At 36.7% G+C, this 27,497-nt stretch overlaps 1 protein-coding gene across 1 annotated transcript; it reads left to right on the top strand.

Moving 5' to 3' along the window:
• Positions 1-301: 301 nt before the first annotated feature.
• MACC1 (MET transcriptional regulator MACC1) lies at positions 302-27,264 on the top strand. The gene is given in 6 exon segments (XM_065884305.1): positions 302-416; positions 8,623-8,633; positions 9,075-10,186; positions 10,361-11,273; positions 13,965-14,153; positions 27,052-27,264. Coding segments are annotated over 6 exon segments (2,553 nt in total).
• The last annotated feature ends 233 nt before the right edge of the window (positions 27,265-27,497 follow it).

Below are 27,497 nucleotides of genomic sequence, written 5' to 3' on the forward strand. Positions count from 1 at the left end.
TTTTTGTTATCCTTGGGATTTTCATTATTACTTTTTTTTATAGGATCACTAATGTATTTCTAGGTTTGCTTGTTGGTATTAATCCAGGATCTGAGGGTTTTTCAATGGAGCATCCTATCCAGCATCCTATCAGAAGTAGAGGACCTATGCAGAGTGTTTTTATATGCAGTTTTCTATTTAAATATGTAGATTACTTTGAGTTTGGTTTCTATGCCAACCTGTTTATGTATTCTTACAAGAAATATATATATATATATATATATGTACACATATATATTATATTTACTTTGTAGGTGGAATAATGTTAACCAGTGAAAAAGCCCATTTTTGGTCAGGAGGAATTTCACGAAGTACGTCTGAAGGAAATTTGTTTGACATGGAAGCCCAAAAATCCTCAAAAAATTGCAATATTACAGGTACAAGAATTTATAATTATTGTAATTTTTTCCTCCACCACCACTAATTACTGGAGAACTACCTCTGAAAAGTGGTACAGAAGATTGAAAGAATGGTAAAATCTAAACTTTACCATGGAAATACTTAAACTATCATTAAAAAAAAGAGGAAAATAAAATAGTCAAACAACATATAATAAATATTATGAGGAGACAAAAACTATTAAATCAGTGGTATATTGCAGTAAATATAATGAATTTTGGGGTTAAGGAGATCTCTGTATGTTGGAGTGGGCTAATAAATACAGTATAAAAGAATTGAACAGATTCTCAGAGAAAAAGTAAGTTTTAAGAAAGTCCGATGGAACTGGGTTTGAAGAAAAGTGTAAAAATAAAAGAAATGCAACATTTATTTTTCAAAACATGTCTTTTGATTTTTAATATATGACACTTAAAGCTCATTTCAATCAATGTATAGTTCTATATGTACTAAACAAAAAAGTCTGAAAGCTTACTTGAACTCATTTTTCTATTTTAGCTTTCATTTTCTCTAAAGCAGCACCAGCTTCACAAAGTCCACAGAATCATTATCAATATTTTGCAAAATAACCAAGTGTAAGTTGCTCTAAACAAAAAAAAAAAATCAAGATTTTTGAGATATATAGAAATTCATTATAGTTGATATATAAGTATTTTCATGTGTTGCTGATGCTTAAAATACCCACTTTCCAAAGTCACGTGTTTCCATTTTACAGTGGTAATAAGCATGTTCTTTGCCCTTTTGAACTTGAAAAATTTCAGGGAATCCGTTCAGGTGGTGGTGGTCTAATGGTGGTCTATTTTTTCAACGTTTATTTTCATGAAATGTTCATTTTTCATGAAAAAATTCAGTGTTATTAAAATTTATCATTACGAAGTTATCAGAAAATAATCTAAGAAATGCATGATTGTCTAGTTCAGCATATTATCTTTTAACAAATTATTTAAGCTGTACACAGACGTATTTGATATTTTTTTATCAGAAAAGAAAAACATTAAATGAATAATTTAGATGTAATGAGACCAACCATTCAATGTTTAGAAAAATCTGGATAATTGACCAATTATTCTGTTTGTTCAGAGGTATTCTTTCATGAAAATGAAATATAAAACAACGCATAGGAGAGAGGGGGAAGATGGCGGAAGAGTAAGACACGGAGATCACCTTCCTCCCCACAGATACATCAGAAATACATCTACACGTGGAACAACTCCTACAGAACACCTACTGAACGCTGGCAGAAGACCTCTGACCTCCCAAAAGGCAAGAAACTCCCCCACGTACCTGGGTAGGGCAAAAGAAAAAAGAATAAACAGAGACAAAAGAATAGGAACGGGACCCGCACCAGTGGGAGGGAGCTGTGAAGTAGGAAAAGTCCACCCACTAGGAAGCCCCTTCGCGTGCGGAGACTGCGGGTGGCAGGGGGGAAGCTTCGGAGCCACGGAGGAGAGCACAGCAACAGGGGTGCGGAGGGCAAAGCGGAGAGATTCCCGCACAGAATCAGTGCCGACCGGCACTCACCACCCCGAGAGGCTTGTCTGCTCACCCGCTGGGGCGGGCAGGGCTGGGAGCTGAGGCTCGGGCTTCGGTCGGAGCACAGGGAGAGGACTGAGGTTGGCAGCATGAACACAGCCTGCAGGGGGCTAGTGCTCCATGGCTAGCCAGGAGGGAGTCCGGGGAAAAGTCTGGACCTGCCGAAGAGACGAGAGACTTTTTCTTCCCTCTTTGTTTCCGGGTGCGCGAGGAGAGGGGATTAAGAGGTTAAAGGAGCTCCAGAGACGGGCGCGAGCCGCGGCTAACAGTGCGGACCACAGAGACGGGCATGAGATGCTAAGGCTGCTGCTGCCGCCACCAAGAAGCCTGTGTGCGAGCACAGGTCACTCTCCACACCTCCCTTCCGGGGAGTCTGATTAGCCCGCCACTGCCAGGGTCCCGGGATCCAGGGACAACTTCCCCGGGAGAATTCATGGCGCGCCGCAGGCTGGTGCAACGTCACGCTGGCTTCTGCCGCCCCCACAGGCTCGCTCCGCACTCTGTACCCCTCCCTCCCCGTGGCCTGAGTGAGCCAGAGCGGCCGAATTAGCGGCTTCTTTAACCCCATCCTGTCTGAGCAAAGAACAGACGCCCTCCTACACGCAGAGGTGGGGCCAAATCCAAAACTGAGCCCCGGGAGCTGTGCGAAAAAAGAAGAGAAAGGGAAGTCTCTCCCAGCAGCCTCAAGAACAGCGGATTAAATCTCCACAATCAACTTGATGTACCCTGCATCTGTGGAATACCTGAATAGACAACAAATCATCCCAAATTGAGGAGGTGGACTTTGAGAGGAGGATTTATGATTTCTTTCCCCTTTTCCTCTTTTTGTGAGTGTGTATGTGTATGTTTCTGTGTGAGATTTTGTCCGTATAGCTTTGCTTTCAGCATTTGTCCTAGGGTTCTATCCGTCCGATTTTGGGGTTTTTTTTTTTTTTTTTTTTTTTGGTTTTTTCTTACTTAAAAAAATTCTTTTTTCTTAATAATTATTTTTATTTTAATAACATTTTATTTTATCTTACTTTATTTTATTTTATACTCTTTCTTTCTTCCTTCCTTCCTTCCTTTCTTTCTTTTTTTCTTTCTTTCTTTCTTTCTACTTTTTCTCCCTTTTATTCTGAGCCATGTGGATGAAAGGCTTTTGGTGCTGCAGCCAGGAGTCAGGTCTGTGCCTCTGAGGTGGGAGAGCCAACTTTAGAACACTGGTCCACAAGAGACCTCCCAGCTCCACATAATATCAAACGGCGAAAATCTCCCAGAGATCTCCATCTCAACACAAAGACCCAGCTTCACTCAATGACCAGCAAGCTACAGTGCTCTACACCCTATGCCAGACAACTAGCAAGACAGGAACACAACACCACCCATTAGCAGACAGGCTGCCTAAAGTCATAATAAGTCCACAGACGCCCCAAAACACACCACCAGATGTGGACCTGCCCACCAGAAAGACAAGATCCAGCCTCATCCACCAGAACACAGGCACTAGTCCCCTCCACCAGGAAGCCTACACAACCCACTGAATCAACTTCAGCCACTGGGGGCAGACACCAAAAACAACGGGAACTACGAACCTGCAGGCTGCAAAAAGGAGACCCCAAACACAGTAAGATAAGCAAAATGAGAAAGCAGAAAAACACACAGCAGATGAAGGAGCAAGATAAAATCCCACCAAACCTAACAAATGAAGAGGAAATAGGCAGTCTACCTGAAAAAGATTTCAAAATAATGATAGTAAAGATGATCCAAAATTTTGGAAATAGAATAGAGAAAATGCAAGAAACATTTAGCAAGGACCTAGAAGAACTAAAGATGAAACAAGCAACAACGAACAACACAATAAATGAAAATAAAACTACTCTAGAAGGGATCAATAGCAGAATAACTGAGGCAGAAGGACAGATAAATGACCTGGAAGATAAAATAGTGGAAATAACTACTGGAGAGCAGAATAAAGAAAAAAGAATGAAAAGAACTGAGGACAGTCTCAGAGACCTCTGGGACAACATTAAATGCACCAACATTCGAATTATAGGAGTCCCAGAAGAAGAAGAGAAAAAGAAAGGGACTGAGAAAATATTTGAAGAGATTATAGTTGAAAACTTCCCTAATTTGGGAAAGGAAATAGTTAATCAAGTCCAGGAAGCACACAGAGTCCCATACAGGATAAATCCAAGGAGAAACACACCAAGACACATATTAATCAAACTGTCAAAAATTAAATACAAAGAAAGCATATTAAAAGCAACAAGGGAAAAACAACGAATAACACACAAGGGAATCCCCATAAGTTTAACAGCTGATCTTTCAGCAGAAACTCTGCAAGCCAGAAGGGACTGGCAGGACATATTTAAAGTGATGAAGGAGAAAAACCTACAACCAAGATTACTCTACCCAGCAAGAATCTCATTCAGATTTGATGGAGAAATTAAAACCTTTACAGACAAGCAAAAGCTGAGAGAGCTCAACACCACCAAACCAGCTTTACAACAACTGCTAAAGGATCTTCTCTAGGCAAGAAACACAAGAGAAGGAAAAGACCTACAATAAGAAACCCAAAACAATTCGGAAAATGGTCATAGGAACATACATATTGATAATTACCTTAAATGTAAGTGGATTAAATGGTCCCACCAAAAGACACAGACGCCTGAATGGATACAAAAACAAGACCCATATATATGCTGTCTACAAGAGACCCACTTCAGACCTAGGGACACATACAGACTGAAAGTGTGGGGATGGAAAAAGATATTCCATGCAAATGGAAACCAAAAGAAAACTGGAGTAGCAATTCTCATATCAGACAAAATAGACTATGAAACGAAGACTATTAGAAGAGACAAAGAAGGACACTACATAATGATCAAGGGATCGATCCAAGAAGAAGATATAACAATTGTAAATATTTATGCACCCAACATAGGAGCACCTCAATACATAAGGCAAATACTAACAGCCATAAAAGGGGAGGTCGACCGTAACACATTCATAGTAGGAGACTTTAACACCCCACTTTCACCAATGGACAGATCATCCAAAATGAAAATAAATAAGGAAACACAAGCTTTAAATGATACATTAAACAAGATGGACTTAATTAATATTTATAGGACAGTCCATGCAAAAACAACAGAATACACATTTTTCTCAAGTGCTCAGGGAACATTCTCCAGCATAGATCATATCTTGGGTCACAAATCAAGCCTTGGTAAATTTAAGAAAATTGAAATTGTACCAAGTCTCTTTTCTGACTACAACGCTATGAGACTAGATATCAATTACAGAAAAAGATCTGTGAAAAATACAAACACATGGAGGCTAAACAATACACTACTTAATAACGAAGTGATCACTGAAGAAATCAAAGAGGAAATCAAAAAATACCTAGAAACAAATGACAATGAAGACACGAAAACCCAAAACCTATGGGATGCAGCAAAAACAGTTCTAACAGGGAAGTTTATAGCAATACAATCCTACCTTAAGAAACAGGAAACATTTCGAATAAACAACCTAACGTTGCACCTAAAGCAATTAGAGAAAGAAGAACAAAAAAAAGTAAAGCTAGCAGAAGGAAAGAAATCATAAAGATCAGATCAGAAATAAATGAAGGAAACGATAACAACGATCAATAAAACTAAAAGCTGGTTCTTTGAGAAGATAAACAAAATTGATAAACCATTAGCCAGACTCCTTAAGAAAAAAAGGGAGAAGACTCAAATCAATAGAATTAGAAAGGAAAAAGGAGAAGTAACAACTGACACTGCAGAAATAGAAAATATCATGAGAGATTACTACAAGCAACTCTATGCCAATAAAATGCACAACCTGGAAGAAATGGACAAATTCTTAGAAATGCACAACCTGCCAAGACTGAATCAGGAAGAAATAGAAAATATGAACAGACCAGTCACAAGCACTGAAATTGAAACTGTGTTTAAAAATCTTCCAAAAAACAAAAGCCCAAGACCAGATAGCTGCACAGGCGAATTCTATCAAACATTTAGAGAAGAGCTAACACCTATCCTTCTCAAACTCTTCCAAAATATAGCAGAGGGAGGAACACTCCCAAACTCATTCTACGAGGCCACCATCTCCGTGATACCAAAACCAGACAAGAATGTCACAAAGAAAGAAAATTACAGGCCAATATCACTGATGAACATAGATGCAAAAATCCTCAACAAAATACTAGCAAACAGAATCCAGCAGCACATTATAAGGATCATACACCATGATCAAGTGGGGTTTATTCCAGGAATGCAAGGATTCTTCAATATATGCAAATCAATGTGATACATCATATTAACAAATTGGAGGAGAAAAACCATATAGTCATCTCAATAGATGCAGAGAAAGCTTTCGACAAAATTCAACACCCATTTATGATAAAAACCCTCCAGAAAGTAGACATAGAGGGAACTTTCCTCAACATAATGAAGGCCATATATGACAAACCCACAGTCAACATCGTCCTCATTGGTGAAAAACTGAAAGCATTTCCACTAAGATCAGGAACAAGACAAGGTTGCCCACTCTCACCACTCTTATTCAAAATAGTTTTGGAAGTTTTAGCCACAGCAATCAGAGAAGAAAAGGAAATAAAAGGTATCCAAATCAGAAAAGATGAAGTAAAGCTGTCACTGTTTGCAGATGACATGATACTATACATAGGGAACCCTAAAGATGCTACCAGAAAACTACTAGAGCTAATCAATGAATTTGGTAAAGTAGCAGGATACAAAATTAATGCACAGAAATCTCTGGCATTCCTATACACTAATGATGAAAAATCTGATAGTGAAATCAAGAAAACACTCCCATTTACCATTGCAACAAAAAGAATAAAATACCTAAGAATAAACCTACCTAAGGAGACAAAAGACCTGTATGCAGAAAATTATAAGACACTGATGAAAGAAATTAAAGATGATACAAATAGATGGAGAGATATACCATGTTCTTGGCTTGGAAGAATCGACATTGTGAAAATGACTCTACTACCCAAAGCAATCTACAGATTCAATGCAATCCCTATCAAACTACCACTGGCTTTTTTCACAGAACTAGAAGAAAAAATTTCACAATTTGTATGGAAACACAAAAGACCCCGAATAGCCAAAGCAATCTTGAGAACGAAAAATGGAGCTGGAGGAAAAAGGCTCCCTGACTTCAGACTATACTACAAAGCTACAGTAATCAAGACAGTATGGTACTGGCACAAAAACAGAAAGATAGATCAATGGAACAGGATAGAAAGCCCAGAGATAAACCCATGCACATATGGTCACCTTATCTTTGATAAAGGAAGCAGGAATGTACAGTGGAGAAAGGACAGCCTCTTCAATAAGTGGTGCTGGGAAAACTGGACAGGTACCATGTAGAAGTATGAGATTAGAACACTCCCTAACACCATACACAAAAATAAGCTCAAAATGGATTAAAGACCTAAATGCAAGGCCAGTAACTATCAAACTCTTAGAGGAAAACATAGGCAGAACACTCTATGACATAAATCACAGCAAGATCCTTTTTGACCCACCTCCTAGAGTAATGGAAATAAAAACAAAAATAAACAAATGGGACCTTATGAAACTTCAGAGCTTTTGCACAGCAAAGGAAACCATAAACAAGACCAAAAGACAACCCTCAGAATGGGAGAAAATATTTGCAAATGAAGCAACTGACAAAGGATTAATCTCCACAATTTACAAGCAGCTCACGCAGCTGAATAACAAAAAAATGAACAACCCAATCCAAAAATGGGCAGAAGACCTAAATAGACATTTCTCCAAAGAAGACATACAGACTGCCAACAAACACATGAAGGAATGCTCAACAGCATTAATCATTAGAGAAATGCAAATCAGAACTACAATGTGATATCATCTCACACCAGTCAGAATGGCCATCATCAAAAAAAATCTAGAAACAATAAATGCTGGAGAGGGTGTGGAGAAAAGGGAACAGTCTTTCACTGCTGGTGGGAATGTGAATTGGTACAGCCACTATGGAGAACAGTATGGAGGTTCAAAGTACAAATAGAACTACCATATGACCCAGCAATCCCACTACTGGGCCTATACCCTGAGAAAACCATAATTCAAAAAGAGTCATGTTAAAAAAAAAAAAAAAAGAGTTATGTACCACAATGTTCATTGCAGCTCTATTTACAATAGCCCGGAGATGGAAACAACTGAAGCGTCCATCATCAGATGAATGGATAAAGAAGATTTGGCACATATATACAATGGAATATTACTCAGCCATAAAAAGAAACGAAATTGAGTTATTTGTAGTGAGGTGGATGGACCTAGAGTCTGTCATACCGAGTGAAGTAAGTCAGAAAGAGAAAAGACTAATACCGTACGGTAACACATATATATGGAATCTAAGAAAAAAAAAATGTCATGAAGAACCTAGGGGTAAGACAGGAATAAAGACACAGACCTACTAGAGAATGGACTTGAGGATATGGGGAGGGGGAAGGGTAAGCTGTAACAAAGTGAGAGAGTGGCATGGACATATATACACTACCAAACGTAAAATAGATAGCTAGTGGGAAGCAGCTGCATAGCACAGGGAGATCAGCTCGGTGGTTTGTGACCCCCTAGAGGGGTGGGATAGGGAGAGTGGGAGGGAGGGAAACACAAGAGTGTAGAGATATTGGAACATATATATATGTATAGCTGATTCACTTTGTTATAAAGCAGAAACTAACACACCATTGTAAAGCAATTATACTCCAATAAAGATGTAAAAAAAAAAAAACCAAGGCATAAATGTTTGTAGTCTGGATCATTTTCAAGAAGATGTGTTAAATGATTATTATCTAAGTTGCTATACATTTGTTTATAAATCATAATGTCTTAAGATAAAGTAACATTACATATGGTCAAATAATCTGGTCAAACAATATCTCTTTCCTCACAACATGAAAATTTGACCAAATTTAACATTAATTTTGTAGTATTCATTAGACTGGAGATCAAAAAGCAAATAAAAACTTTCAGTTTTTTAGCTATAATAAGAATTAATGTTGGTTATATCTCAGAATGCCACTTCATCTTTGTTTTTCTTTGTTTTTGTTTAAGTAACAACCAGACCCAGTTTTGCCTTTCAATTGGCCTGATGATTTCACACTTCATGGCAATAGTGCTTCCAATGCTATGAATCCATTCTGGAATGAACTGTCCGCATCTAACCCATTTTTGGATGACATAATTCAGCTAAGAAATAACCAGAAGAGACATAATATTTCCATCTTGAAGGAAGATCCTTTTCTTTTTTTTAGAGAAGTAGAAACTGGAAATTCTTTTGGTTCTTCTGGTGATGAACTTGACGTGCATCAGTTGCTTAGGCAGTCTTCCTCAAGGAAATCTGAAAGATCTAAAAGTGTTTCAGAACTTTTGGACATTTTAGATGACACAGCACATGCCCATCAGAATATACATAACTCTGACCAGATCTTAGAACAAGACTTAGAATGGCTTCAAAATGATCGAGAGGCTTATAGAATGGCTTGGTTAAGTCAACACCACCTGGCCTGCTCCTGCCTAGATTTGAATACAATTAATCAGAGTCCTGGATGGGCCCAAACACAAGTTGCAGAGACCACAATAGTTTGCAAATTAAACTACCAGGGAGGGTCAGTACAATTACCTGAATCAGATATCACTGTTCATGTGCCCCAAGGCCATGTAGCTGTGGGAGAATACCAACAGGTATCTCGAAGGGCTTTTCTAGATCCTCCACAGATGCTAAACCATGATCTTTCATGCACTGTAAGCCCACTGTTGGGAATCATGTTAGGTATCCTTAACACAATGGAAGCCATTTTGCTAGAGATGAAAATTGGAGCTGAAGTGAAAGAGGATCCTTTCAGCCAAGTCATGACAGAAGTGGTGTGTTTTCACAGCCTGGGTAAAGAAGGCCCTTTTAAAGTATTAAACAATTGCTACATTTATAAAGACACCATCCAAGTCAAGCTAGTAGACTTGAGTCAGGCAATGTATCTAGTGGTTGCTGCACAAACTAAAGGTACTCAGTCACCAGCTGCCACCATTTAGGATTATATCCACAAAACCACCTCGGTTGGAACTTATGGGCATAAATATATCCATCCCAGTTTCGCTGCTATTTTCACAGTTTGTGGACATAGTTATATGCCAGGAAGGCTTACAATCTCTGATATTAAGAAGGGTGAGGTGCTTCCCTGGTGGCGCAGTGGTTGAGAGTCCGCCTGCCGATGCAGGGGACACGGGTTCGTGCCCTGGTCCGGGAAGATCCCACATGCTGCAGAGCGGCTGGGTCCGTGAGCCATGGCCGCTGAGCCGCAAAAAAAAAAAAAAAAAAAAAAAGAAGAAGGGTGGGAAACACAGCACATCTCCAGTGTGTTTCAGCCTTGGGGGAAGCATTCCTTCTTACTTGAAAAGCCACAAGATTTAAGTATTTCTGTCTTTTCATGTGATCCTGATTTTGAAGTAAAGGTAGAAGGAAAAGGGAAAGAAATTAAACAAAAGCAGTTGCAATCAGGTCAAGTAGTTCATCAACAATTATTATTCTCTTTAGTTGACTCCAGAGAAATGCACTTGTTTGTTTTCCGTGTTCAAGTGGAGCCTCCCAATGGTAGGCCAGTTACACAGTTCTTTATTACTGCACCTGATCCAGCCCCAAACCTAAAAAGCCTCTCAAATCTGCCAGGTGATTTGCAGAAGGAGAAGGAAATCAAGTCTGCTCCTTTATTACCAACAGTGCATGTTAAATATCCTACATTTCAAAACAAAAATTTGAACTTTGCCAACTATGGGGTAACCCTGAAGACAGTGCTAAGACAAAGCAAGATTGACTACTTACCTGAATATTTCAAAGGGGACACAGTAGCTCTTCTTGGAGAAGGTAAAGTAAAAGCCATTGGACGGTCCAAAGTGAAAGAATGGTATGTGGGAGTCCTGAGAGGTAGGATTGGACTTTTACATTGCAAAAATGTCAAGGTGATTGAAAAGGAACAAGTAATGTCTATGTCAGATAATGTCTTCAAAACCAGGAATCTTCTTGAACAAATTACCCTGCCTCTTAAAAAACTGACTTACAACTACTCAGTTGTATTGACCTTGGTGTCAGAAAAAGTTTATGATTGGAAAGTTTTAGCTGATGTCCTAGGTTACTCACATCTGGCACTGGAAGATTTTGATCGAATACAAGCAGACAAAGAATCAGAAAAAGTTTCTTATGTTGTAAAGAAGTTAAAGGAAGATTTTCATGCAGATAGAAATACCAGGAAGTTTCTTTATGAACTTACTGTGGTGAGTATTGCTTGATTACAGTAATTTATTTACCATAGAGAACTTTATTGGCAATATTTATAAGTAAACATATGAGAGTAGTTAAAAAATTCTCAGCAGTCTCAAGTAAATTGAAGTCACTTTACAGCAAATATAGAGCTTTGCCTACAAGATGATATAACTGGTTTCTTAGATTTGACATTCAATTGTGATTTTCCCAGAAACTAGGCCCCCAAGGATCTTCCTTTAATGGAAGATTAAAGATTCTGTTTGTGCTAGAGCATAACAGTTAAGAGATCCCTTCTTTCCCTTTTTCAAATATTTAGATAGCTCTTAAAATATCAGAGAAGCTCCAATTACATGAAAGTAAATAAGAACAAACTGAAACAAAGCTAGTTAACTTGGCCATTGGTATAGGTTCACTTTTTAGTGTTTTTTAGACATATCACCAGTGTCTTTAACTTTAGCAATTTAATATTCATCCTTTGTATGCAATGCATCACAATCCAAAAATGATATTGCTAATTCCCTTCTTAATCTTCATGTTTTAATAGGACTCTTAGGATTCTTTTTTTTTTTTCAACATAGCATTCACCCCAGTGTAAGGCTCAGCAGAGATCTATAAAAAAGATGAAGAACTATTTTGCCTTAAATGTAGAAATTCAGTATTTTATAAAAGTAAAAAAAAAAAAAATCAAGAGCATTATTTCTAAAAATGGCTAAAATGTGACTGTATAAATAATAATAATGATATATACCGCTTCTCTAGGGTTCTCTGTGTGTTTGGCACTGTCCCCAACATTCTATACATGCTCTCTCATTTAGTCATTTTAACCACTCTACAGGGTAAGTCTAGTTAGTATCTTCATCTTCAAATAGAGGAAACTGAGTCTTGGGCGGTTGGGCAACTTGCCCAAGTTCTGACAGTTGGTTAGTATCAGAGATGGGATTTGAAACCTTTTTGGTTCCAAAGCCACACGTAAGACCACTATGTCTTCCTGAAACAAAGGTATTAACAATGCATGCGTGTGTGTAAAAATATTTGTTTGAGTACGTATGTTGGTGTCTAGTAAATATCACTATAACTGTGCAAAGCTGGTGCTCTGTAAGAGATGTAGATCTTCACATAGATGAGGCAGGTTCATGTAGAGGAGCAAAGTTTTAACCGAAGTGCAAAAGGAGGAGAGAAATTTTTGGAGAGAAATTTATTCTGTGATGTTAACAATAATTTATATAATAAAGAACTATATATATAAAACAATCCCTCTCCTTCTGTTATTTTTATGTTTCTACAGTGATACTGTGAGGGGTGAATTTTTAAAGTCCAATATCTGATTGTTAAATAGGTGGTTTTATGATGGTGTGCTGCATTCTCACTTAACCCAGGCCATTTATAGTCATTGGCTGATCTACCTGGTTGAAGCTGCACATGCATTTTACAATAGCTCATTACCTCTCATAGCTCATGTTCAGCATGGAGCCATGAAAGTCTGAATTGAAAATTGCTTTCTTGTTTCTCTTAGTGGCAAAAAAGGTTATATTGGCCAAATGATCTGAAAGTTTAAGCCTGGTTACACCTGCTCTGTGTTGGTGTGTGATAACTGAGTAGCTTTGGTGACTAACTAGCCAGTGCTGGTGGAGAGCTCATTCAAGGGAGTAGTTCCTAAAATTTTATATTTTGCCTCAGTGGAGGCTTCAGAATTTCTGAATGGAAAGAGCTAAGGCCTGGCTATCTGACCAGAAGACAATGAAGCATATTGTGTAGAGGCTACCCCTTGAAACTTCATTTGCATAGTAAGTGTACTTACTTGGTAATTCATTTTTACTTATTGTTTCATAATGATAAAGCTTTTAAGTGCCATTAAATGATGAAGGGCTACCAAACATCTTTATCTGAACAGAAAAGAGATAGATAAATCTAATCTCGTATTTTAAAAATATATTCAAGGCAAAAGAGAAAGTCATAGACTTGTTTTAAAACATGCATGGTGACTGACAAATCTCAGATGCTTAATTAAGGAAGAAAGAGTCTGAAGGTTTTCCAGTGTGCATTGTTGAAACCTCAGTGTTTTATATTTGATACCTTGAGATTTAAATTTAGCAAAACTACACTGGTGGTGAATGGAGAGAGTAAATTTTTTTAAAGTCATACATATCAATAGCTTTGTTCAAGGTTGTCAGAGTGTTTCATTTTTTATGCAATACACATGATTCTGGGAAGTTTTAAATCACATTTTGATTAAAAAAATAGAATAATGTACCAGCAACTGTGTGCTCCCTCTATAGAAATCCTGTAGCCAGTCCTCTGGTAAGGAAAGTAATTACTGTTCATATAGTAAATAATCATCCCTGGGTTGATAAATTATTGACTGCTAGAACCTCAGGGTATCTTTGGAAGGGGCTAATTCAACTTCTTCCTTTTGTAATTAAGGATATTAAGAAATATATTAATTCAGTGGTTTACTCAAGCCCCTATAATTAGTTAATGAGTTAGTCCTAAATCTCCCCTAATTCTGATCTAGTTGTGGTCTCTGTACTTTGCTTGTTGGATTTGCTTAAAAAGTAAATCAACTCTTTGAATTTTAGAAAATTCAAATATATGTGTGGTGAGAAAAAGGATGCCAGTTTCCAGAATATGTAATGACAAATTTAATTTATAGAAAAAAGCTCAAATTAGTTGCTTTTAATTATGACATGCAATTGTTGCTGCAGGCTCTGCTGAAGACTGATTGCCAGGGGTTAGTAGCACATCTCGTCCAAGAGGCTGCTAGTCTGACTCCAGCTGTCAAGCTTGGAAAAGGCTGGAGGAAACTAGCTGAAAAGTTAGTACGACTCACAAAGCGACAAATGGAGGCATATGAAATTCCTCACCAAGGAAAAGCTGGAGATGTTGCTGTAGAGGTAAGATTTCTATTTGTCTAAATAGTGAAAAACTGCAGACCAGGTAAATCAAATGCAATCAAGAGTGCCCTGCATACGTGGATTGATTGAGTGTTCTAGAGGATCCACTAACTGAAGTCACTGCCCCTATAACCATTGATATTATCTGAAATATACACACATCACTCTTTAAAGGTATTAAGAACCTTTAAAATATACTGATGTTTCTCCTATTGGATTGCATATCTCCATGGCCTTTTATCAAATAAATTGACCAAATTAAATAGGCAGTTAGTATGTAGGGCTATAATAACTTGAGGCAGAGAACAGATAAGCTTTGAAGGGAAGAGTTGCGGCCCAGTCATGACAAGGAAAAAGGACATAATAATTAATATTTATTAGCCTCAGGCACAGACTTAGTCATTGGTGGTAAATAATGTTTGGTGACAAAAAGCATTAAGAGAGAAGATGGTGTGGGGTTCATTGGTAATGATAGCTAGAGATATCTACGAGCATTATCTCCTTTACAGTTTTGCATACAATAACTATAGACATCAGATACAGAATGACAGCATGTAGAACAAAGTAAATACTTAAAATGCAAATGTTTATTAATATTAAAACAAAGGTATACTATTAGGTGTAAGTTAGATAAATATTTTCTCTATTTAATACCATAAAGAAATGTGAATCAGTTTTTATTGACTTAAATAAAAATATTCCAGTGATGAGCACATATAAAATCTTCTGTATCTTTCTCTTACATGGGTGTAAACATTTTCAAGATATTTCAGTTAAGGAAAGATTATCTCTCTAGTTAGATGATGACTTGACAGGAGGCAAAAGCTGTATTCGCTACTTCCTTTATGAGCATAGAACTGGGTATTAATTTCTTGAGAAAATTTTCTTACTTTGAAGTAACTATGTCATCTGGGTGTGCAGGACAAGACAAGCTTTTCCATGAAGGGTCAAGAGTCAAATCAAGTTAGTTGAATTCTAGCAGCTACAGTGGAAGTCTCAGCAGGCTGGCTTCTGGTTTCCTGAAACCTGACTCTCTAAACAAGATTCTTTAGCCACGACTAGCCAAAGGCTGAAGCCATACTTCCTTTGCATAGATTACATTTATCTCTATATACTAAGAAGGGCATTACAACCTACAGATCAGTTTTTACTGAATGAGCCAAAAAGAGAAATCTTTAAGAAATAAAAAAGGAACAGTACTGTACGTGATATGCTACTCTGATATTTTAGTTAACTGACTAAAAAATTGTGTAATTGAGATACCGCTACATACCTATTAGAGTGGCCAACATCCAGAACACTGACCACACCAAATACTGTTGAGGATATGGAGTAACAGGAACCCTCACTCATTGCTGGTGGGAATATACAATCGCTTTGGAGCACCTTGGCTGTTTCTGGCAAATGAAACATACTCTTGGTATGTGATCCATCAGTCATGCTCCTTAGTATTTATCCAAAGGAATTAAAAACTTTTGTCCACACAAAAACCTGCACATGAATGTTTATAGCAACTTTATTCGTAATTACTAAACGTGGAAGAAACCAAGAGGTCCTTCAGTAGGTGAATGGATAAATAAACTGTGGTACAATGGAATATTGTGTGACAATGGAATATTATTCAACACTAAAAAGAAATGAGCTATGAAACCATGAAAAGACATGGAGGAACCTTAAGAGCACATTACTAAGCAAAAGAACCCAATCTGAAAAGGCTATATACTGTACGAGTCCAAATATATGACATTCTGGAAAAGTCAAAACTATGGAGACAGGGAAAAGATCAGTGGTTGTCAGGGGTTGGGAGGGAAGGATAAATAAGCAGAGCGCAGAGGATTTTTAGGGCAGTGAAAGTACTCAGTATGATACCATAATGATGGATACATAACATTTTATATTTGTTCAAACCCATAGAATGTACAACACTGGGAGTCAGCCCTACAGTAAACTATGGACTTTGAGTGATTATGATATATTAGTGTAGATTCATCAGTTGTACCAAATATACCACTATGGTGAAGGATGTTGATAATGGGGAGGCTGTGCATGTGGTGGGGGCAGGGCATAAACAGGAAATCTCTATACCTTCCTCTCAATTTTGCTGTGAACCTAAAATGGCTCTAAAAAAAAATCTTTTAAAAAACGTTGTCTCATTGAAATCAGGACTTATTTTTTTCTTAATAAGCTCTGTTTTTAAAAAGGTTTTATTTAGAGTTGTTTATCAGAGGGCTATTTATCAAAGAGTTTTTTGTTAAGTATCCAACTTCTCCCTGATTGTGGTTGTTTACAGTTTGTCCTCCCTGGAATCTTCATGGAGGCCAACAGGCTACTTTTCCTTTATTTACTTTTGCACAGCCCGAATCAGAAATGACTAAGTCTACGCCTGAGGCTGATAAACACTCAGAAGCAGAAAGGAAAGCCCCTATGTGTCTTTCTAGGGGCTATTGTTCAATCTATTGGGATTAACACTAATCCCACTTTGATGCATATTGTTAAATGTTTAGAAAATAATTCTCGGCATATTGGCCTGAAGCTATTCCAAATAATCTATGAGAATCTTTACCTTTTAGGCCATGTAAAGTAAAGGGTAAATATATGCTGATTTCCATCTCTCTGAAAAAAAATAGTTGTACAATATTTTTCTCCTAGGAAGGAGATGATTCTTAAATATGATCAATTTACAAGTTAAGCAGTTGATTTCAAAACATACTTATATTAGTTCTGGGTAGGGTGTACAGAGGGAGGGAATTGAAATTGGGGCAGGGAGATAACAAGTTCTGTGGTTCCCATGCTGCTTTTATTTCCTTTATCTCACTTCCTCAGTGGGCACAAATTTAGAGAATTTCCTCCTATGTGTGCCAATGTCTACAATCAGGTTCTTTTCACTCACTTTCCTTGCTTTTCAACTTCTCCCTTTTTCCTTTGTTCTATTTTTATTTTATCTAGTAGTTATGTGGCACTTACTCTGTGCCAGCCACTATTCCAGTAACATTTCAAAAATTAACTTATTTAATCCTTTCAACAAAAACTTGTGGGGCAGCTACTAATGTTATCTAAGCTGTAGGGAGGCTAAGTAACTTGCTCAAACATGCGTAGCTAGGAAGTCATGGAACGAGTTTTGGAGCACAAACCTTGACTTCGGGGTCCTTGCACTTTATTACACTCTGACCATCCAGTCCAAATCCAATATAGTGGCTGAGTGGCAGAGCTGGGAGTTACGGTTAGGATGGAGAGTTTAAGCAACTCATTTCACTTTTTCTTTTTTCTTTTTTCAAGCTATGATAGGATACTATCAAAATTTGCCTCAACATCTTCATCAAGCCTCAGCCAATTAAAGAATGGATTATTAATAGTGTGTCAGATTTTTCTTCAGTACTTCTGACCACTTCTTATTCTTTTCTTTTTTTAAATTTTTTAATTTAATTTAATTTAATTTTTTATACAGCAGGTCCTTATTAGTCATCAGTTTTAATACACATCAGTGTATACATGTCAATCCCAATCACCCAATTCATCACACCACCACCCCCCACGCCCCACCCCACCCCCACACCGCTTTCCCTTATTCTTTTCTAAGATGAAAAAAGTCTATCTCTGGAGACTTCTGAGAACAACACTTTTAAATTAACCATCTCCCTAAGTAAAATTTTAAGAAAATTTTAAGAAATTTTCCAATGACATTGTAATTCCTACGTGAAAGCAAAATTATAAAACTTGGAATATGATTATAAGCAAAACATGTTTTTCAGAGTATTTCTTTTGGGAAAAAAACCTATTTATACTTATACAAAGATGTTTAACTCTTGCCAAGGTTTTCCTGTGAAAGTTAGTAAAAATTCATTGGAATTTTTCTGAGCTTTAATTAAAAAAATAGGTATCAATAAAATATTAGAAAAATAGCGCATTTTAAAAACAGTTGTATTTTACAAGTGGAAATGCTGGGGATTTCAGGACCAAGATATTCACAGGCCTAAATTAGGTACTCTTTATTTAACCTTCTGGAGATTATTACCATATATGATAATAACTTCCCTAGCAACTCTCTCACCTTGGTTCCCTGCCTAACAATAAAGATTATGCTCTTTCCCTCTTATTCAATATGGACATTTATTCACTAAGGACACTAAGGGTTCGCTTCCCCTTTTAAATTACCTACTACCAGTGCCCACTGAGCTCCAATAAACCTGTTGAGGCTGATTTCTTATTTGACTTATCAGAATGGGCCATCCTCCCTATGAAAGCCCAATGAAGTGAACATTCCTAATTGTAATGTTTTCATCTCAGAAACCACTCACCTATAGACAGCTGTAACCAGCAAGATATATTTATGTCTTCTTGCCATCTGTACTTAATCAGTGAGGATCTAATTCTCTGTTCTATCTTCTAGCTACAATCTTTTCCCTCCTCATTCTCTAACTGACAGCTGTAGTGTTCAGAGCACTTTATTCTAAGTCTAGATTAAAAATGAGAAAGTAGGTAATCCTCAAACAGCTAATTTTATTAGTACTTTTATAGGTGAATAAAAATTCTATATGGAGTTCTTCCTACTTTTTTAGAATCTTGCCTCTGTATCCTTGCTTTCAGTATTAAATTAATCCGTACAATTAATATGTTTTCTGGGATTATCAGATCTCAGCATTATCAGTTCTCAGCATCCCTGGGAGCTACAACAAACACAAACAGAATGAAAAATATGAATTTTTTTCTCTAAAGCCAAGTTTCATTTGGCATGGGAATTGGGATAAACTGTTAATATTTGAATTGTTATATTTTAAACAAGTATATGGTTAGATGCTGAAATAAGTAAATATAACTAATAATGAGAATGATAATAGTTGTTGCAATTTATTGCATATTTACTGTGTGTCATCTAATCATTATGATCATTTTCTTTGTAATATCTCATGTACTTTAACAAAGTTTGTAAGGAAGACATTAGAACCATCCTCTTTTTACAGATATGCAAACTGAGAGTGAAGGCATTTGTGTAAGCTATCCAGAATTACATGGCTGTTAAGTGACAGAACTAGGATTTAAATCCAGGTTTGTTTTACACACAGTTATTCTCTTGCTCTGCTGATGATAAATTCTTTCAGAGTTAACTAAACGATAGAAGATCAAAGAGGCAGGAGCTGTCAGAGGGCACATCCTAGTCCTGAAGGATGGGTAACATTTGAATAATTGGAGAGGACTTGAAGGGGAGTTCAGTGCTTCTGGATACAATGACTTCTAGAGACCACTGAGGAGAATATGTGGGCTTGAGGAGAGAGTGCATCTTATTAATTATGGGGAGACATGGTTGGATATATATATTTTGGAGAGTCTTGAATGACTGCCAGAGCAGAGGTTAAGATTCCTTGTCTGGATTTCTGTTTCAGCTCTACCATCTATTAGCCCTAAGACCTTGGACAAGTCATTTGACTTTTTTAGCAATCTTTTTTTTTTTCTGTAAAAAAATCATTTTTTTTGTAAAATCATTTTTTGTAAAATGATAGCAATGATACTATCGTATTCATCAGATGTTTGGAGGATTAAGTGAGATAATATATGTGAAATATTTGGGAAAATGCTTTGCACATTGTAATAGCTAAATATATGTTATCTTATTATTATTTATTTTGTCTAAGAGGAAGAGGTAAATTTGACAACTGTGTGACACTGAGTGATTTTGGAAAAGGGAATAAAGTATACTAATTTTTCAGTAATATGGTGGAGAGTAACTATAGAAAGAATGTAGGTAAGGGGAAAGTCAGCAGTGATTTTGAGCCTTCTCTTCTGAGAAACTGGCAGAATGGTAATGCATGGAAAAAATGAGAAAGAAAATCCTGGCTGACCAACTTTTTCTTACTGGCTTAACAACATTTAATTTTCCTTGGAAAATATCTCTTGCAAAAGGTAAAAGGAATGTCCTTCAAGTCTTATGGTTTTCTGATTTTCCGACTCACACTGCAATGCCTGGATTCTGCTTACAGGGATGTGGCATTGTCTGGTTCTGTATCTGGGCCCGGCTCAGTTCTAGCCTTAGTACTTAAATTTATGATTTGCTGTTCTTTTACAGTAAGAAGTATATTTATAATTTCTTTAAAAAGGGGAGAGTATTATATGGAAATTCATCTACCATTGGTAAAATGTATCTCAAATCTTCATTGTTTGTATTAGAGATTTGACACAGTGACCTAATATTTAGATTATCATTGTTTATTTTGTACAGTACTATAATGCTTTGTGCTATAATCTTTAATTCCGAAAACATACTCCATTTTTTGAGACGATGGAATAAAGAAAAAAGGATATCACAGTGTAATACATTGGGGTAACACATTGTATTCCTATGATCTTTGGTTTAATTCTGCATTATATATCTGATTACCACACCGAAAATCAAATAGAAGTAATAATCATATTAGGTTAAATATTACAAAGGTATTTAAAAATGTATTTAGAGACACTAATATTTGAATTCAATTTTAGATTTTTCTTTATTAAGATTTATTGTTAGGGATCACAAACAATAGGAAATTTCAGAAAACCAAAGCCCAGCTAATTATAAGACTTAAATTAGCATTTATTAAAACTGTTTACTACTGAAATAAATTTGTTGCAATACAATAGTGAGATGGCCTCGGATTTATAACCAGGTGACCTGTAGTCTCTTCCTAATTAAGAATTGGTTGGAATAGCTTAGCCAGCAGGTTCTCCTAAGATGTTAGACTATTTTGATGCAGTAGTAAGGAATGTGTCCTCTGTCTTCCTGTGGCTCATGCTTAACCCCTGAAGTTTCAAGTGGTTATTTCTAGAGCAAACACAGCTGGCTGTGCCCAAAGAGACTTTTCCAAGAAAATCTTAGGTCAAGTTTTAACCAAGTCCAGTACCGTCTCCTTTCTAAGGAAGTAGGGACCCCAGATATGTTAGTCTCCCTTCTTTTCTAAAGGTAACGGCAACCTCATTTCAATAATATTTATGTAGTTACCAATTAAAGGTGATGGAAGGCCCACCTCGATATTGTAAATGATGCACTGAAGATAAAATGCATATAATAATCATTAATGAGACAAATTTCCTTGATACTTCTTCAGATAAGTGTACTTAAAATGAAATGTTGCTCCAATCATTTTATGAGGAAAGTAGGTGGATTATTAATCCTTTAATGTGGCAAAATGTAATTATCCAAAGGTAGTTAAAACCACTTGCATTCTTTATACTATTCATATTTTATGAGCTAAAAAGAGACATAGAGTGCTTTGCTCAAATTTGAATTGCTTTTGTTCATGTTGCATTTCGTTATCTAGTGAGTCTGATTGGCTTTTGGAAACAAGCACTCTAAATTTAGAAAACTTTTTTTTTTTAAGCTCTATTCCATTTCATTTCTTTTGGCATCCCACTTATTACTTTTTCATTGCTCCTTTACCTTCTTATTTGTCCTCTAGTATCTGGAAGATAAACCAAAGACATATTCCTACTATACAAATTCTGGGAGCTTAGAAACTGCTCAGCTTTGGTAGATTAAATGCCTACTGATGCTGCTGCCCTTTATATAAAGAGATCAAAGCACATAGATGAGAAATTAATAACTCTCTGCTTTTATTAGCCTCACGCTTCTTATTCAGAGATGAATCCATAAACACCATGAAGTTAACATCAAAAAGCTAACAGTAAAGGGGCAAGAATGATGCTTGTGTGTCAGATATTTGTGATAAAGATGAGAAGCCTGATGGAAGTTGTTTTGTGCTCAGGAATAATTCAAGAAAAACAAACCCTGAAGAGCATGCTTTCCTTCTGATTAGTCAAAGCATTAGTGCAGCGTTTCTGCATATTTTCCATTAAATCATAACACTGAGCAAGAGAGGAAGAACTATTTTTAGACCACTGAATAGGTATAAGATAATGTAAACCTGGAAGAGATCTTGGCAGTCCACAACTCATTTCCAGTTTTAGATGACTTAACTTAGATCATTCCGGAAAGAAAATTGTTTATTCTACTCATTTTATTCATTCAAACTTTTCCAGAGAAAATGATTTCATTTTCTGTTTAATTTATTACAAAGTTTAGAATCCTTGTGGCCTTAATGTGTATGTATATTTGGACATAATTTCATAAAGTCTGTAGTTAATTAATGTATGGAAGTTACCTTTTGTGTCTTTGCCTGTGATAACATATGTTCACTTTTCATTACAAAAATAGAATGATCTTAGAAAATTAAAAAATGCTGAAGAAAAATGTAAGTATTTAAGAACTTGAGTCCAAATGTCATATATCTATACCGCAAAGGATGACAAACAACTGATTAGACTTTTGCATTGATGAAAGCTGGACTTCTATCAGGCTTTGTTAAGGCAATCTCAGTATAGAAAAAGTTGTATTTACTCTGCCTGGCAGAGACTTGCTTATTGAGGGAAAACGTAGTTCTTAATATTTTTCATCAGTGTATCAAGTACATAACTACAACATATGCTTTTGAACCCATTCCCTCTCTATTTTTCTTGATACTTGCCCCCTTAGTTACATGACCCAACACCATAATTTTTTTTGTGTGTGTGTGGTACGCGGGCCTCTCACCGCTGTGGCCTCTCCCGTTGCGGAGCACAGGCTCCAGACGCGCAGGCCCAGCGGCCATGGCTCACGGGCCCAGCCGCTCCGCGGCATGTGGGATCTTCCCGGACAGGGGCACGAAACCGTGTCCCCTGCATCGGCAGGCGGACTCTCAACCACTGCGCCACCAGGGAAGCCCCACAATTATTTTAATGTTTGTCTGTGTTTGTGTCTTTTCTGTCTAAAGAAAGTTAAATTTTCTCCTTGAGTATGTTGCGTTTGCTACCTCTCTAGCCCTCAACAACCCTAAATTCTCCACCTGGCTAAGTTAGGTTTCAAACCAAACTCTCCTTTCAATTACTATTACTTTATACAGACCTTTGTCCTTTTAAACGTACTTTCATTTTCCACCGCTTCTACTTCTAGCTTTGTCTCTCTTACGTCAACTTCCAAGTTCCAGGCATGACCCATTTGTTCTGTGGCTCCCAGTTCCTTGGCACCTGCTCATACCTGCAGTCTGCCTTCCACCACTCTCTTGAAACTGCCTCCTCCAAGGTTACCAAAGTCCTATCAATTGCCAAAATCCTGAATTTTCTCAGTTTTCTTTCATGTTTCCACATCACTTGATTTTCGAGGTAGCAGAAGACGTAACAGAAAAGAGATGTCCTCAGTGAGTGCCATGCTGGTAGATGTTTTACAAGTTCTTCAAGGGAGGAAAAGCCCTAACTTATAGCTTTTGCCCATTTCCTTGGTGTAAAAACTCCCAACATGGGTGATTTTAATCTTACAATGTGATGTCACTGAACATGGAATTGGGAGGCTATATGAACAGTAGGCTGGTGTGAGCCAGCTCCAGCAAACCACTGAATGTCCTTTGGGGGATACTATCAGCCCTTAACTTTTGCAACATGAAGCAATCTGCTTCATTTTCTATTACTCTGACACTAGCTTCTCTCCATCCTTTTATTGCTTCTCTTTCTTAGTTGTGGTCCCTAACTGTAGACTTAATTAAAGGTTAAATTTTTCATCCCTTTTTTTCCTCTGTGGCATTTTCCTCTCCTCTCATGCTTTTCACCATCATTTTAGCACAAGTGACGCTAAACTCTTGCCTACTCCCTAGAGATCATCTCTCTATTCCAATTTCTTATTGGAAATAAGAGATAGCCCCTTTTTACTTCAAACTCAGTAAGGCTAAAATCCGACTGCTTATCTTTCCCTCACCCAAAAAGTACCCACTTTCCACCATATCCTACTGAAAAGCATTAAATGCAAACAATATGCCAGACATTTCATGAGGTACTTTGGACACAGACATGGAGATTATTACCCATATTTTATAGATTAAAAAATTCAAGGCTCAGATAAGTTGATAAATTTACTCTAACTGACCCATCCAATACCCAATGGAAATCAGATGTGAACCCAGGATGCTGAAATCAAAACTCATTTTTCTTTCTGTTACACCATAGTGCTTCTCGGTTGATGGAACTATCCTTTTTTTTCTTACACTGAATTAGAATGTGCAAGTAATTTTTGAGTTTTTCTTAATCATTATTTAGTATCAAACCCTGTCTATTCATACATTGGGCCAGTGTTTGTGCAAGTATGTATCTCCCTTCTATGCTTTAAAGCTTCTAAAAACAAGAGCCCTGCTATATATCAACATTTTATTCCTTTTTACAAAAGGAAAACAAAATTCCTTATAGCAGTAACTCAGTAATTTTGATTTAATAAGTGAAATAATTAATTAATGAACAACAATGTATTTCAAATATTTTCACTGTATGTGTACTACAGTGGTGTTTCTCTGTCATCTGTATTGAGAGCCACCAATGATGTTATATATAGCAGAACAAATTTTGCACTGAAGGAATATTCAGGCTTAATTTGCTACAAAGAGGAGCAAAAATGGGATGCAAAATGTGCTCGTATTTTAGTACAAATCATGCAGTTTACCACTGCCATAGTATTTTTAGCCCAAAGCCACTGTACCTATTTCTAGGTAGCTTATGGTTTAGACTCCAGGGAATCTCCAGTGAGTGTAGAGCAATATGCCTCCTTGTATTTCTGACTAATTCAGAGGACTCCTGGAAAGTCTTTTTACACTTTCAGAGGTCCTAATTAGGGTCCAGGACTCAGCAATCTTTCCACATTTCTCTGAATTGCAAGAGCTGACCATACTGTTCTGCTATCAGTACAAATTGCCGGACTTGAGGAGATTATGTGGCCCTCTGCCTAAGTAAGTTGGTAAATGTATCATTGGACTTCTGAATCTGTAGTTTCTAATTCCCATATCACCTTGGTGTATTTCCTGCTTCTGACAGCAGCAAGGGGCTCCTTCATCATTGAGTGTGCCTCAGGCCTTCTCTATACATAGCAATGCACTGTGTTGCAGCAAGATATGTGATGCAGAGCTTTTCTACCCAGGAAAGTTAGTGAAGATGTGTACTTTGAATCTGCACTGTAGTGCACAACCTGTAAATTACCCATCTGCAATTCTTAAAGAGACATCTGTTTTCAGTGATACTGTGCCATTATCTTGGTACTGAAATGCTCTCAGTTGCTGTTTATCATAAAATATCTTCAAATACATCTTTTTATCAGACTCAGTCACTAAGGGGATTAGAATAAAGTCTTAGAAGCCTTTAGCTATAAACACTATTATTTTAAACAATATATAACAAGTTGAAAAATAATGTAACAGCTAGTTGAGCATCAGGGAATTTTAAATGAATGCAACATAGAATACAGGTCTCAAAGCTTTTACAGTGGGTCACGGGATTATTCCCACTACAGAATAATCTACTCATTTAGTGCTTTTTTGCATCTTAGCAGTGATAGACAAGATTGAATCTGCCAAAAAGGCTCTATTAATATGCCTCACCTCATCTGCCATTGCAGAGTATTAGTGGGACTTACTCTTTGGGAGGTTTGGTTTCAATGTGAATATTCAGAAAAATAGATGAGAGAACACCTCATTCACAGTTCTTTATAAATCAGCTTGGTGAGGATAAAGCTTATATACAGAAATATGGGATGATTTCTGTTGCTGCATTATGACTACATAGATAGGGTTTAACTTTGATAATTATCTTCCATTCAATAGCTTGAAGACTCGAGCTTTGTCTAGAGAGGTGAAAATATGGGTGTTCATGGCTTCCCGGGAATGCTAATTGGATAAATAACATCAAATTATCCTTTGAGCCTGATGCATAGCCTTTCATATAGAGTGAATTGAAACATAACAGAACTCCTTATTTAGGTCTTTCATTCTTTTAACTTCAATTGTAGGGTATATGGGGGTATCAGTGGAAGGTGAAGGATTATATCCCAAGGCCCTTTATCATGTGATATTACTGTTAATTGAGTCTCTGTTTTAAGAGGGCAACTCTGTATAATATGTAGCTAACAACCTGTGTTCCTGCACTTTGAAAGTGATAAAATCACAAATGAATTAGTTTAGTGAACCCAAATAAGTAGCAAGTAACAAAGTTTATATTCCAAATATTCCAATTACAAGTGCAGAGATCGTTTTGTTGTTTTCCTAGAGAAAATGTATTTTAACCTGGGTGTGTGTCTGTGTGTGTGTGTGTATTCCACAATTTGTCTTATTTGGTCGGCCTTTGTCTCTATTCTCTCTAAGCCTGGTTGCCTTGGTTACCATTACATACACCCTCGTATGTGAGGTTCCTCTTTGGCGTACATTTATTTCTATGGAAACAATGAGGTCATTGGTATGGGTAGGTGCTTAGGGAAAGCATAATAAGTATTGAATATCTATCTCTCTTTTGGTCATTAAAATGTATCATTAAATTATTTTTTAATTAGAGAATTATATTTTTGCTTTCCTTTTGACTTGATCGTGAAGCTACATTTTTCCTTGTTTATAGACTTGCTCAAATAAAATGACTTAAATCATTAGATATACTGTATACTTCCTTCTTGTTATATGTGGTATGGTAAAGATCTCCACAGACACATTACAATAAAAGAGTTATTATTTTAACCTTAAAAGTCTGTCAGAGAGCAAAAAGTTTATCGCAATAACATCTGTTACAATAAAAAAATTGCACAAGGAATTTTGTATTCCTATGAAGACAATGAACAATGTTTAGATCATGAATCAAGAAAAAAAAAGCCCTACTTCTGGTCATTATTTGTTAAATCTTGAGGTTTAGAGACAGGAATATAACAGAGGAGTGATAGTTATTAAAACATGTTTTCTGTGACATTAAATAAGTATATATGTAATTGGTATTCCATTTTCTTTTTAAGTTTTAAGAGGCTTTTAAACCTTTTTTTTAAAGCATCTATTTTCCTCTCTGATTTATTTCCAAACTACTCCAGTTTAATGTTTTTTCTTTATAGTTGATGTGGAAACCTGCCTGTGATTTTCTCTATACTTGGAGTGCTCACTGCGGAAATAGTTACAGAGATGTGTTACAAGACCTTCAATCAGCTTTGGACAGAATGAAAAACCCTGTGACCAAACAAAGGCGAGACTTAACTGGAGCTTTAATACTAGTAAATTCTTTAGAGGTTTTGAGAGCAACTGCATTCTCCACTTCTGAGGAAGTATAGAATTGAAGGGTATGTTTTGGAGGAGGGAGTAGGGGGAGAAAGGAAAATAAAGGGGTGTGTATGTGTGGTTGTGTGTGTGTGTGTGTGTGTGTGTGTGTGAAAGAGAAAGAAACTCAGAAAAGTATTACTTTTTTTCATGTTTGAAAAAGTATTTTTTCCTGGTGAAAGCACAGCCTAACACAAAATCCAAGGATGGGTTTTATAATCAAATATGCATTTTTATATATGTTTCA

The sequence above is a fragment of the Phocoena phocoena genome, chromosome 9, assembly GCF_963924675.1.
Source record: "Phocoena phocoena chromosome 9, mPhoPho1.1, whole genome shotgun sequence".
Classification (NCBI taxonomy): domain Eukaryota; kingdom Metazoa; phylum Chordata; class Mammalia; order Artiodactyla; family Phocoenidae; genus Phocoena; species Phocoena phocoena.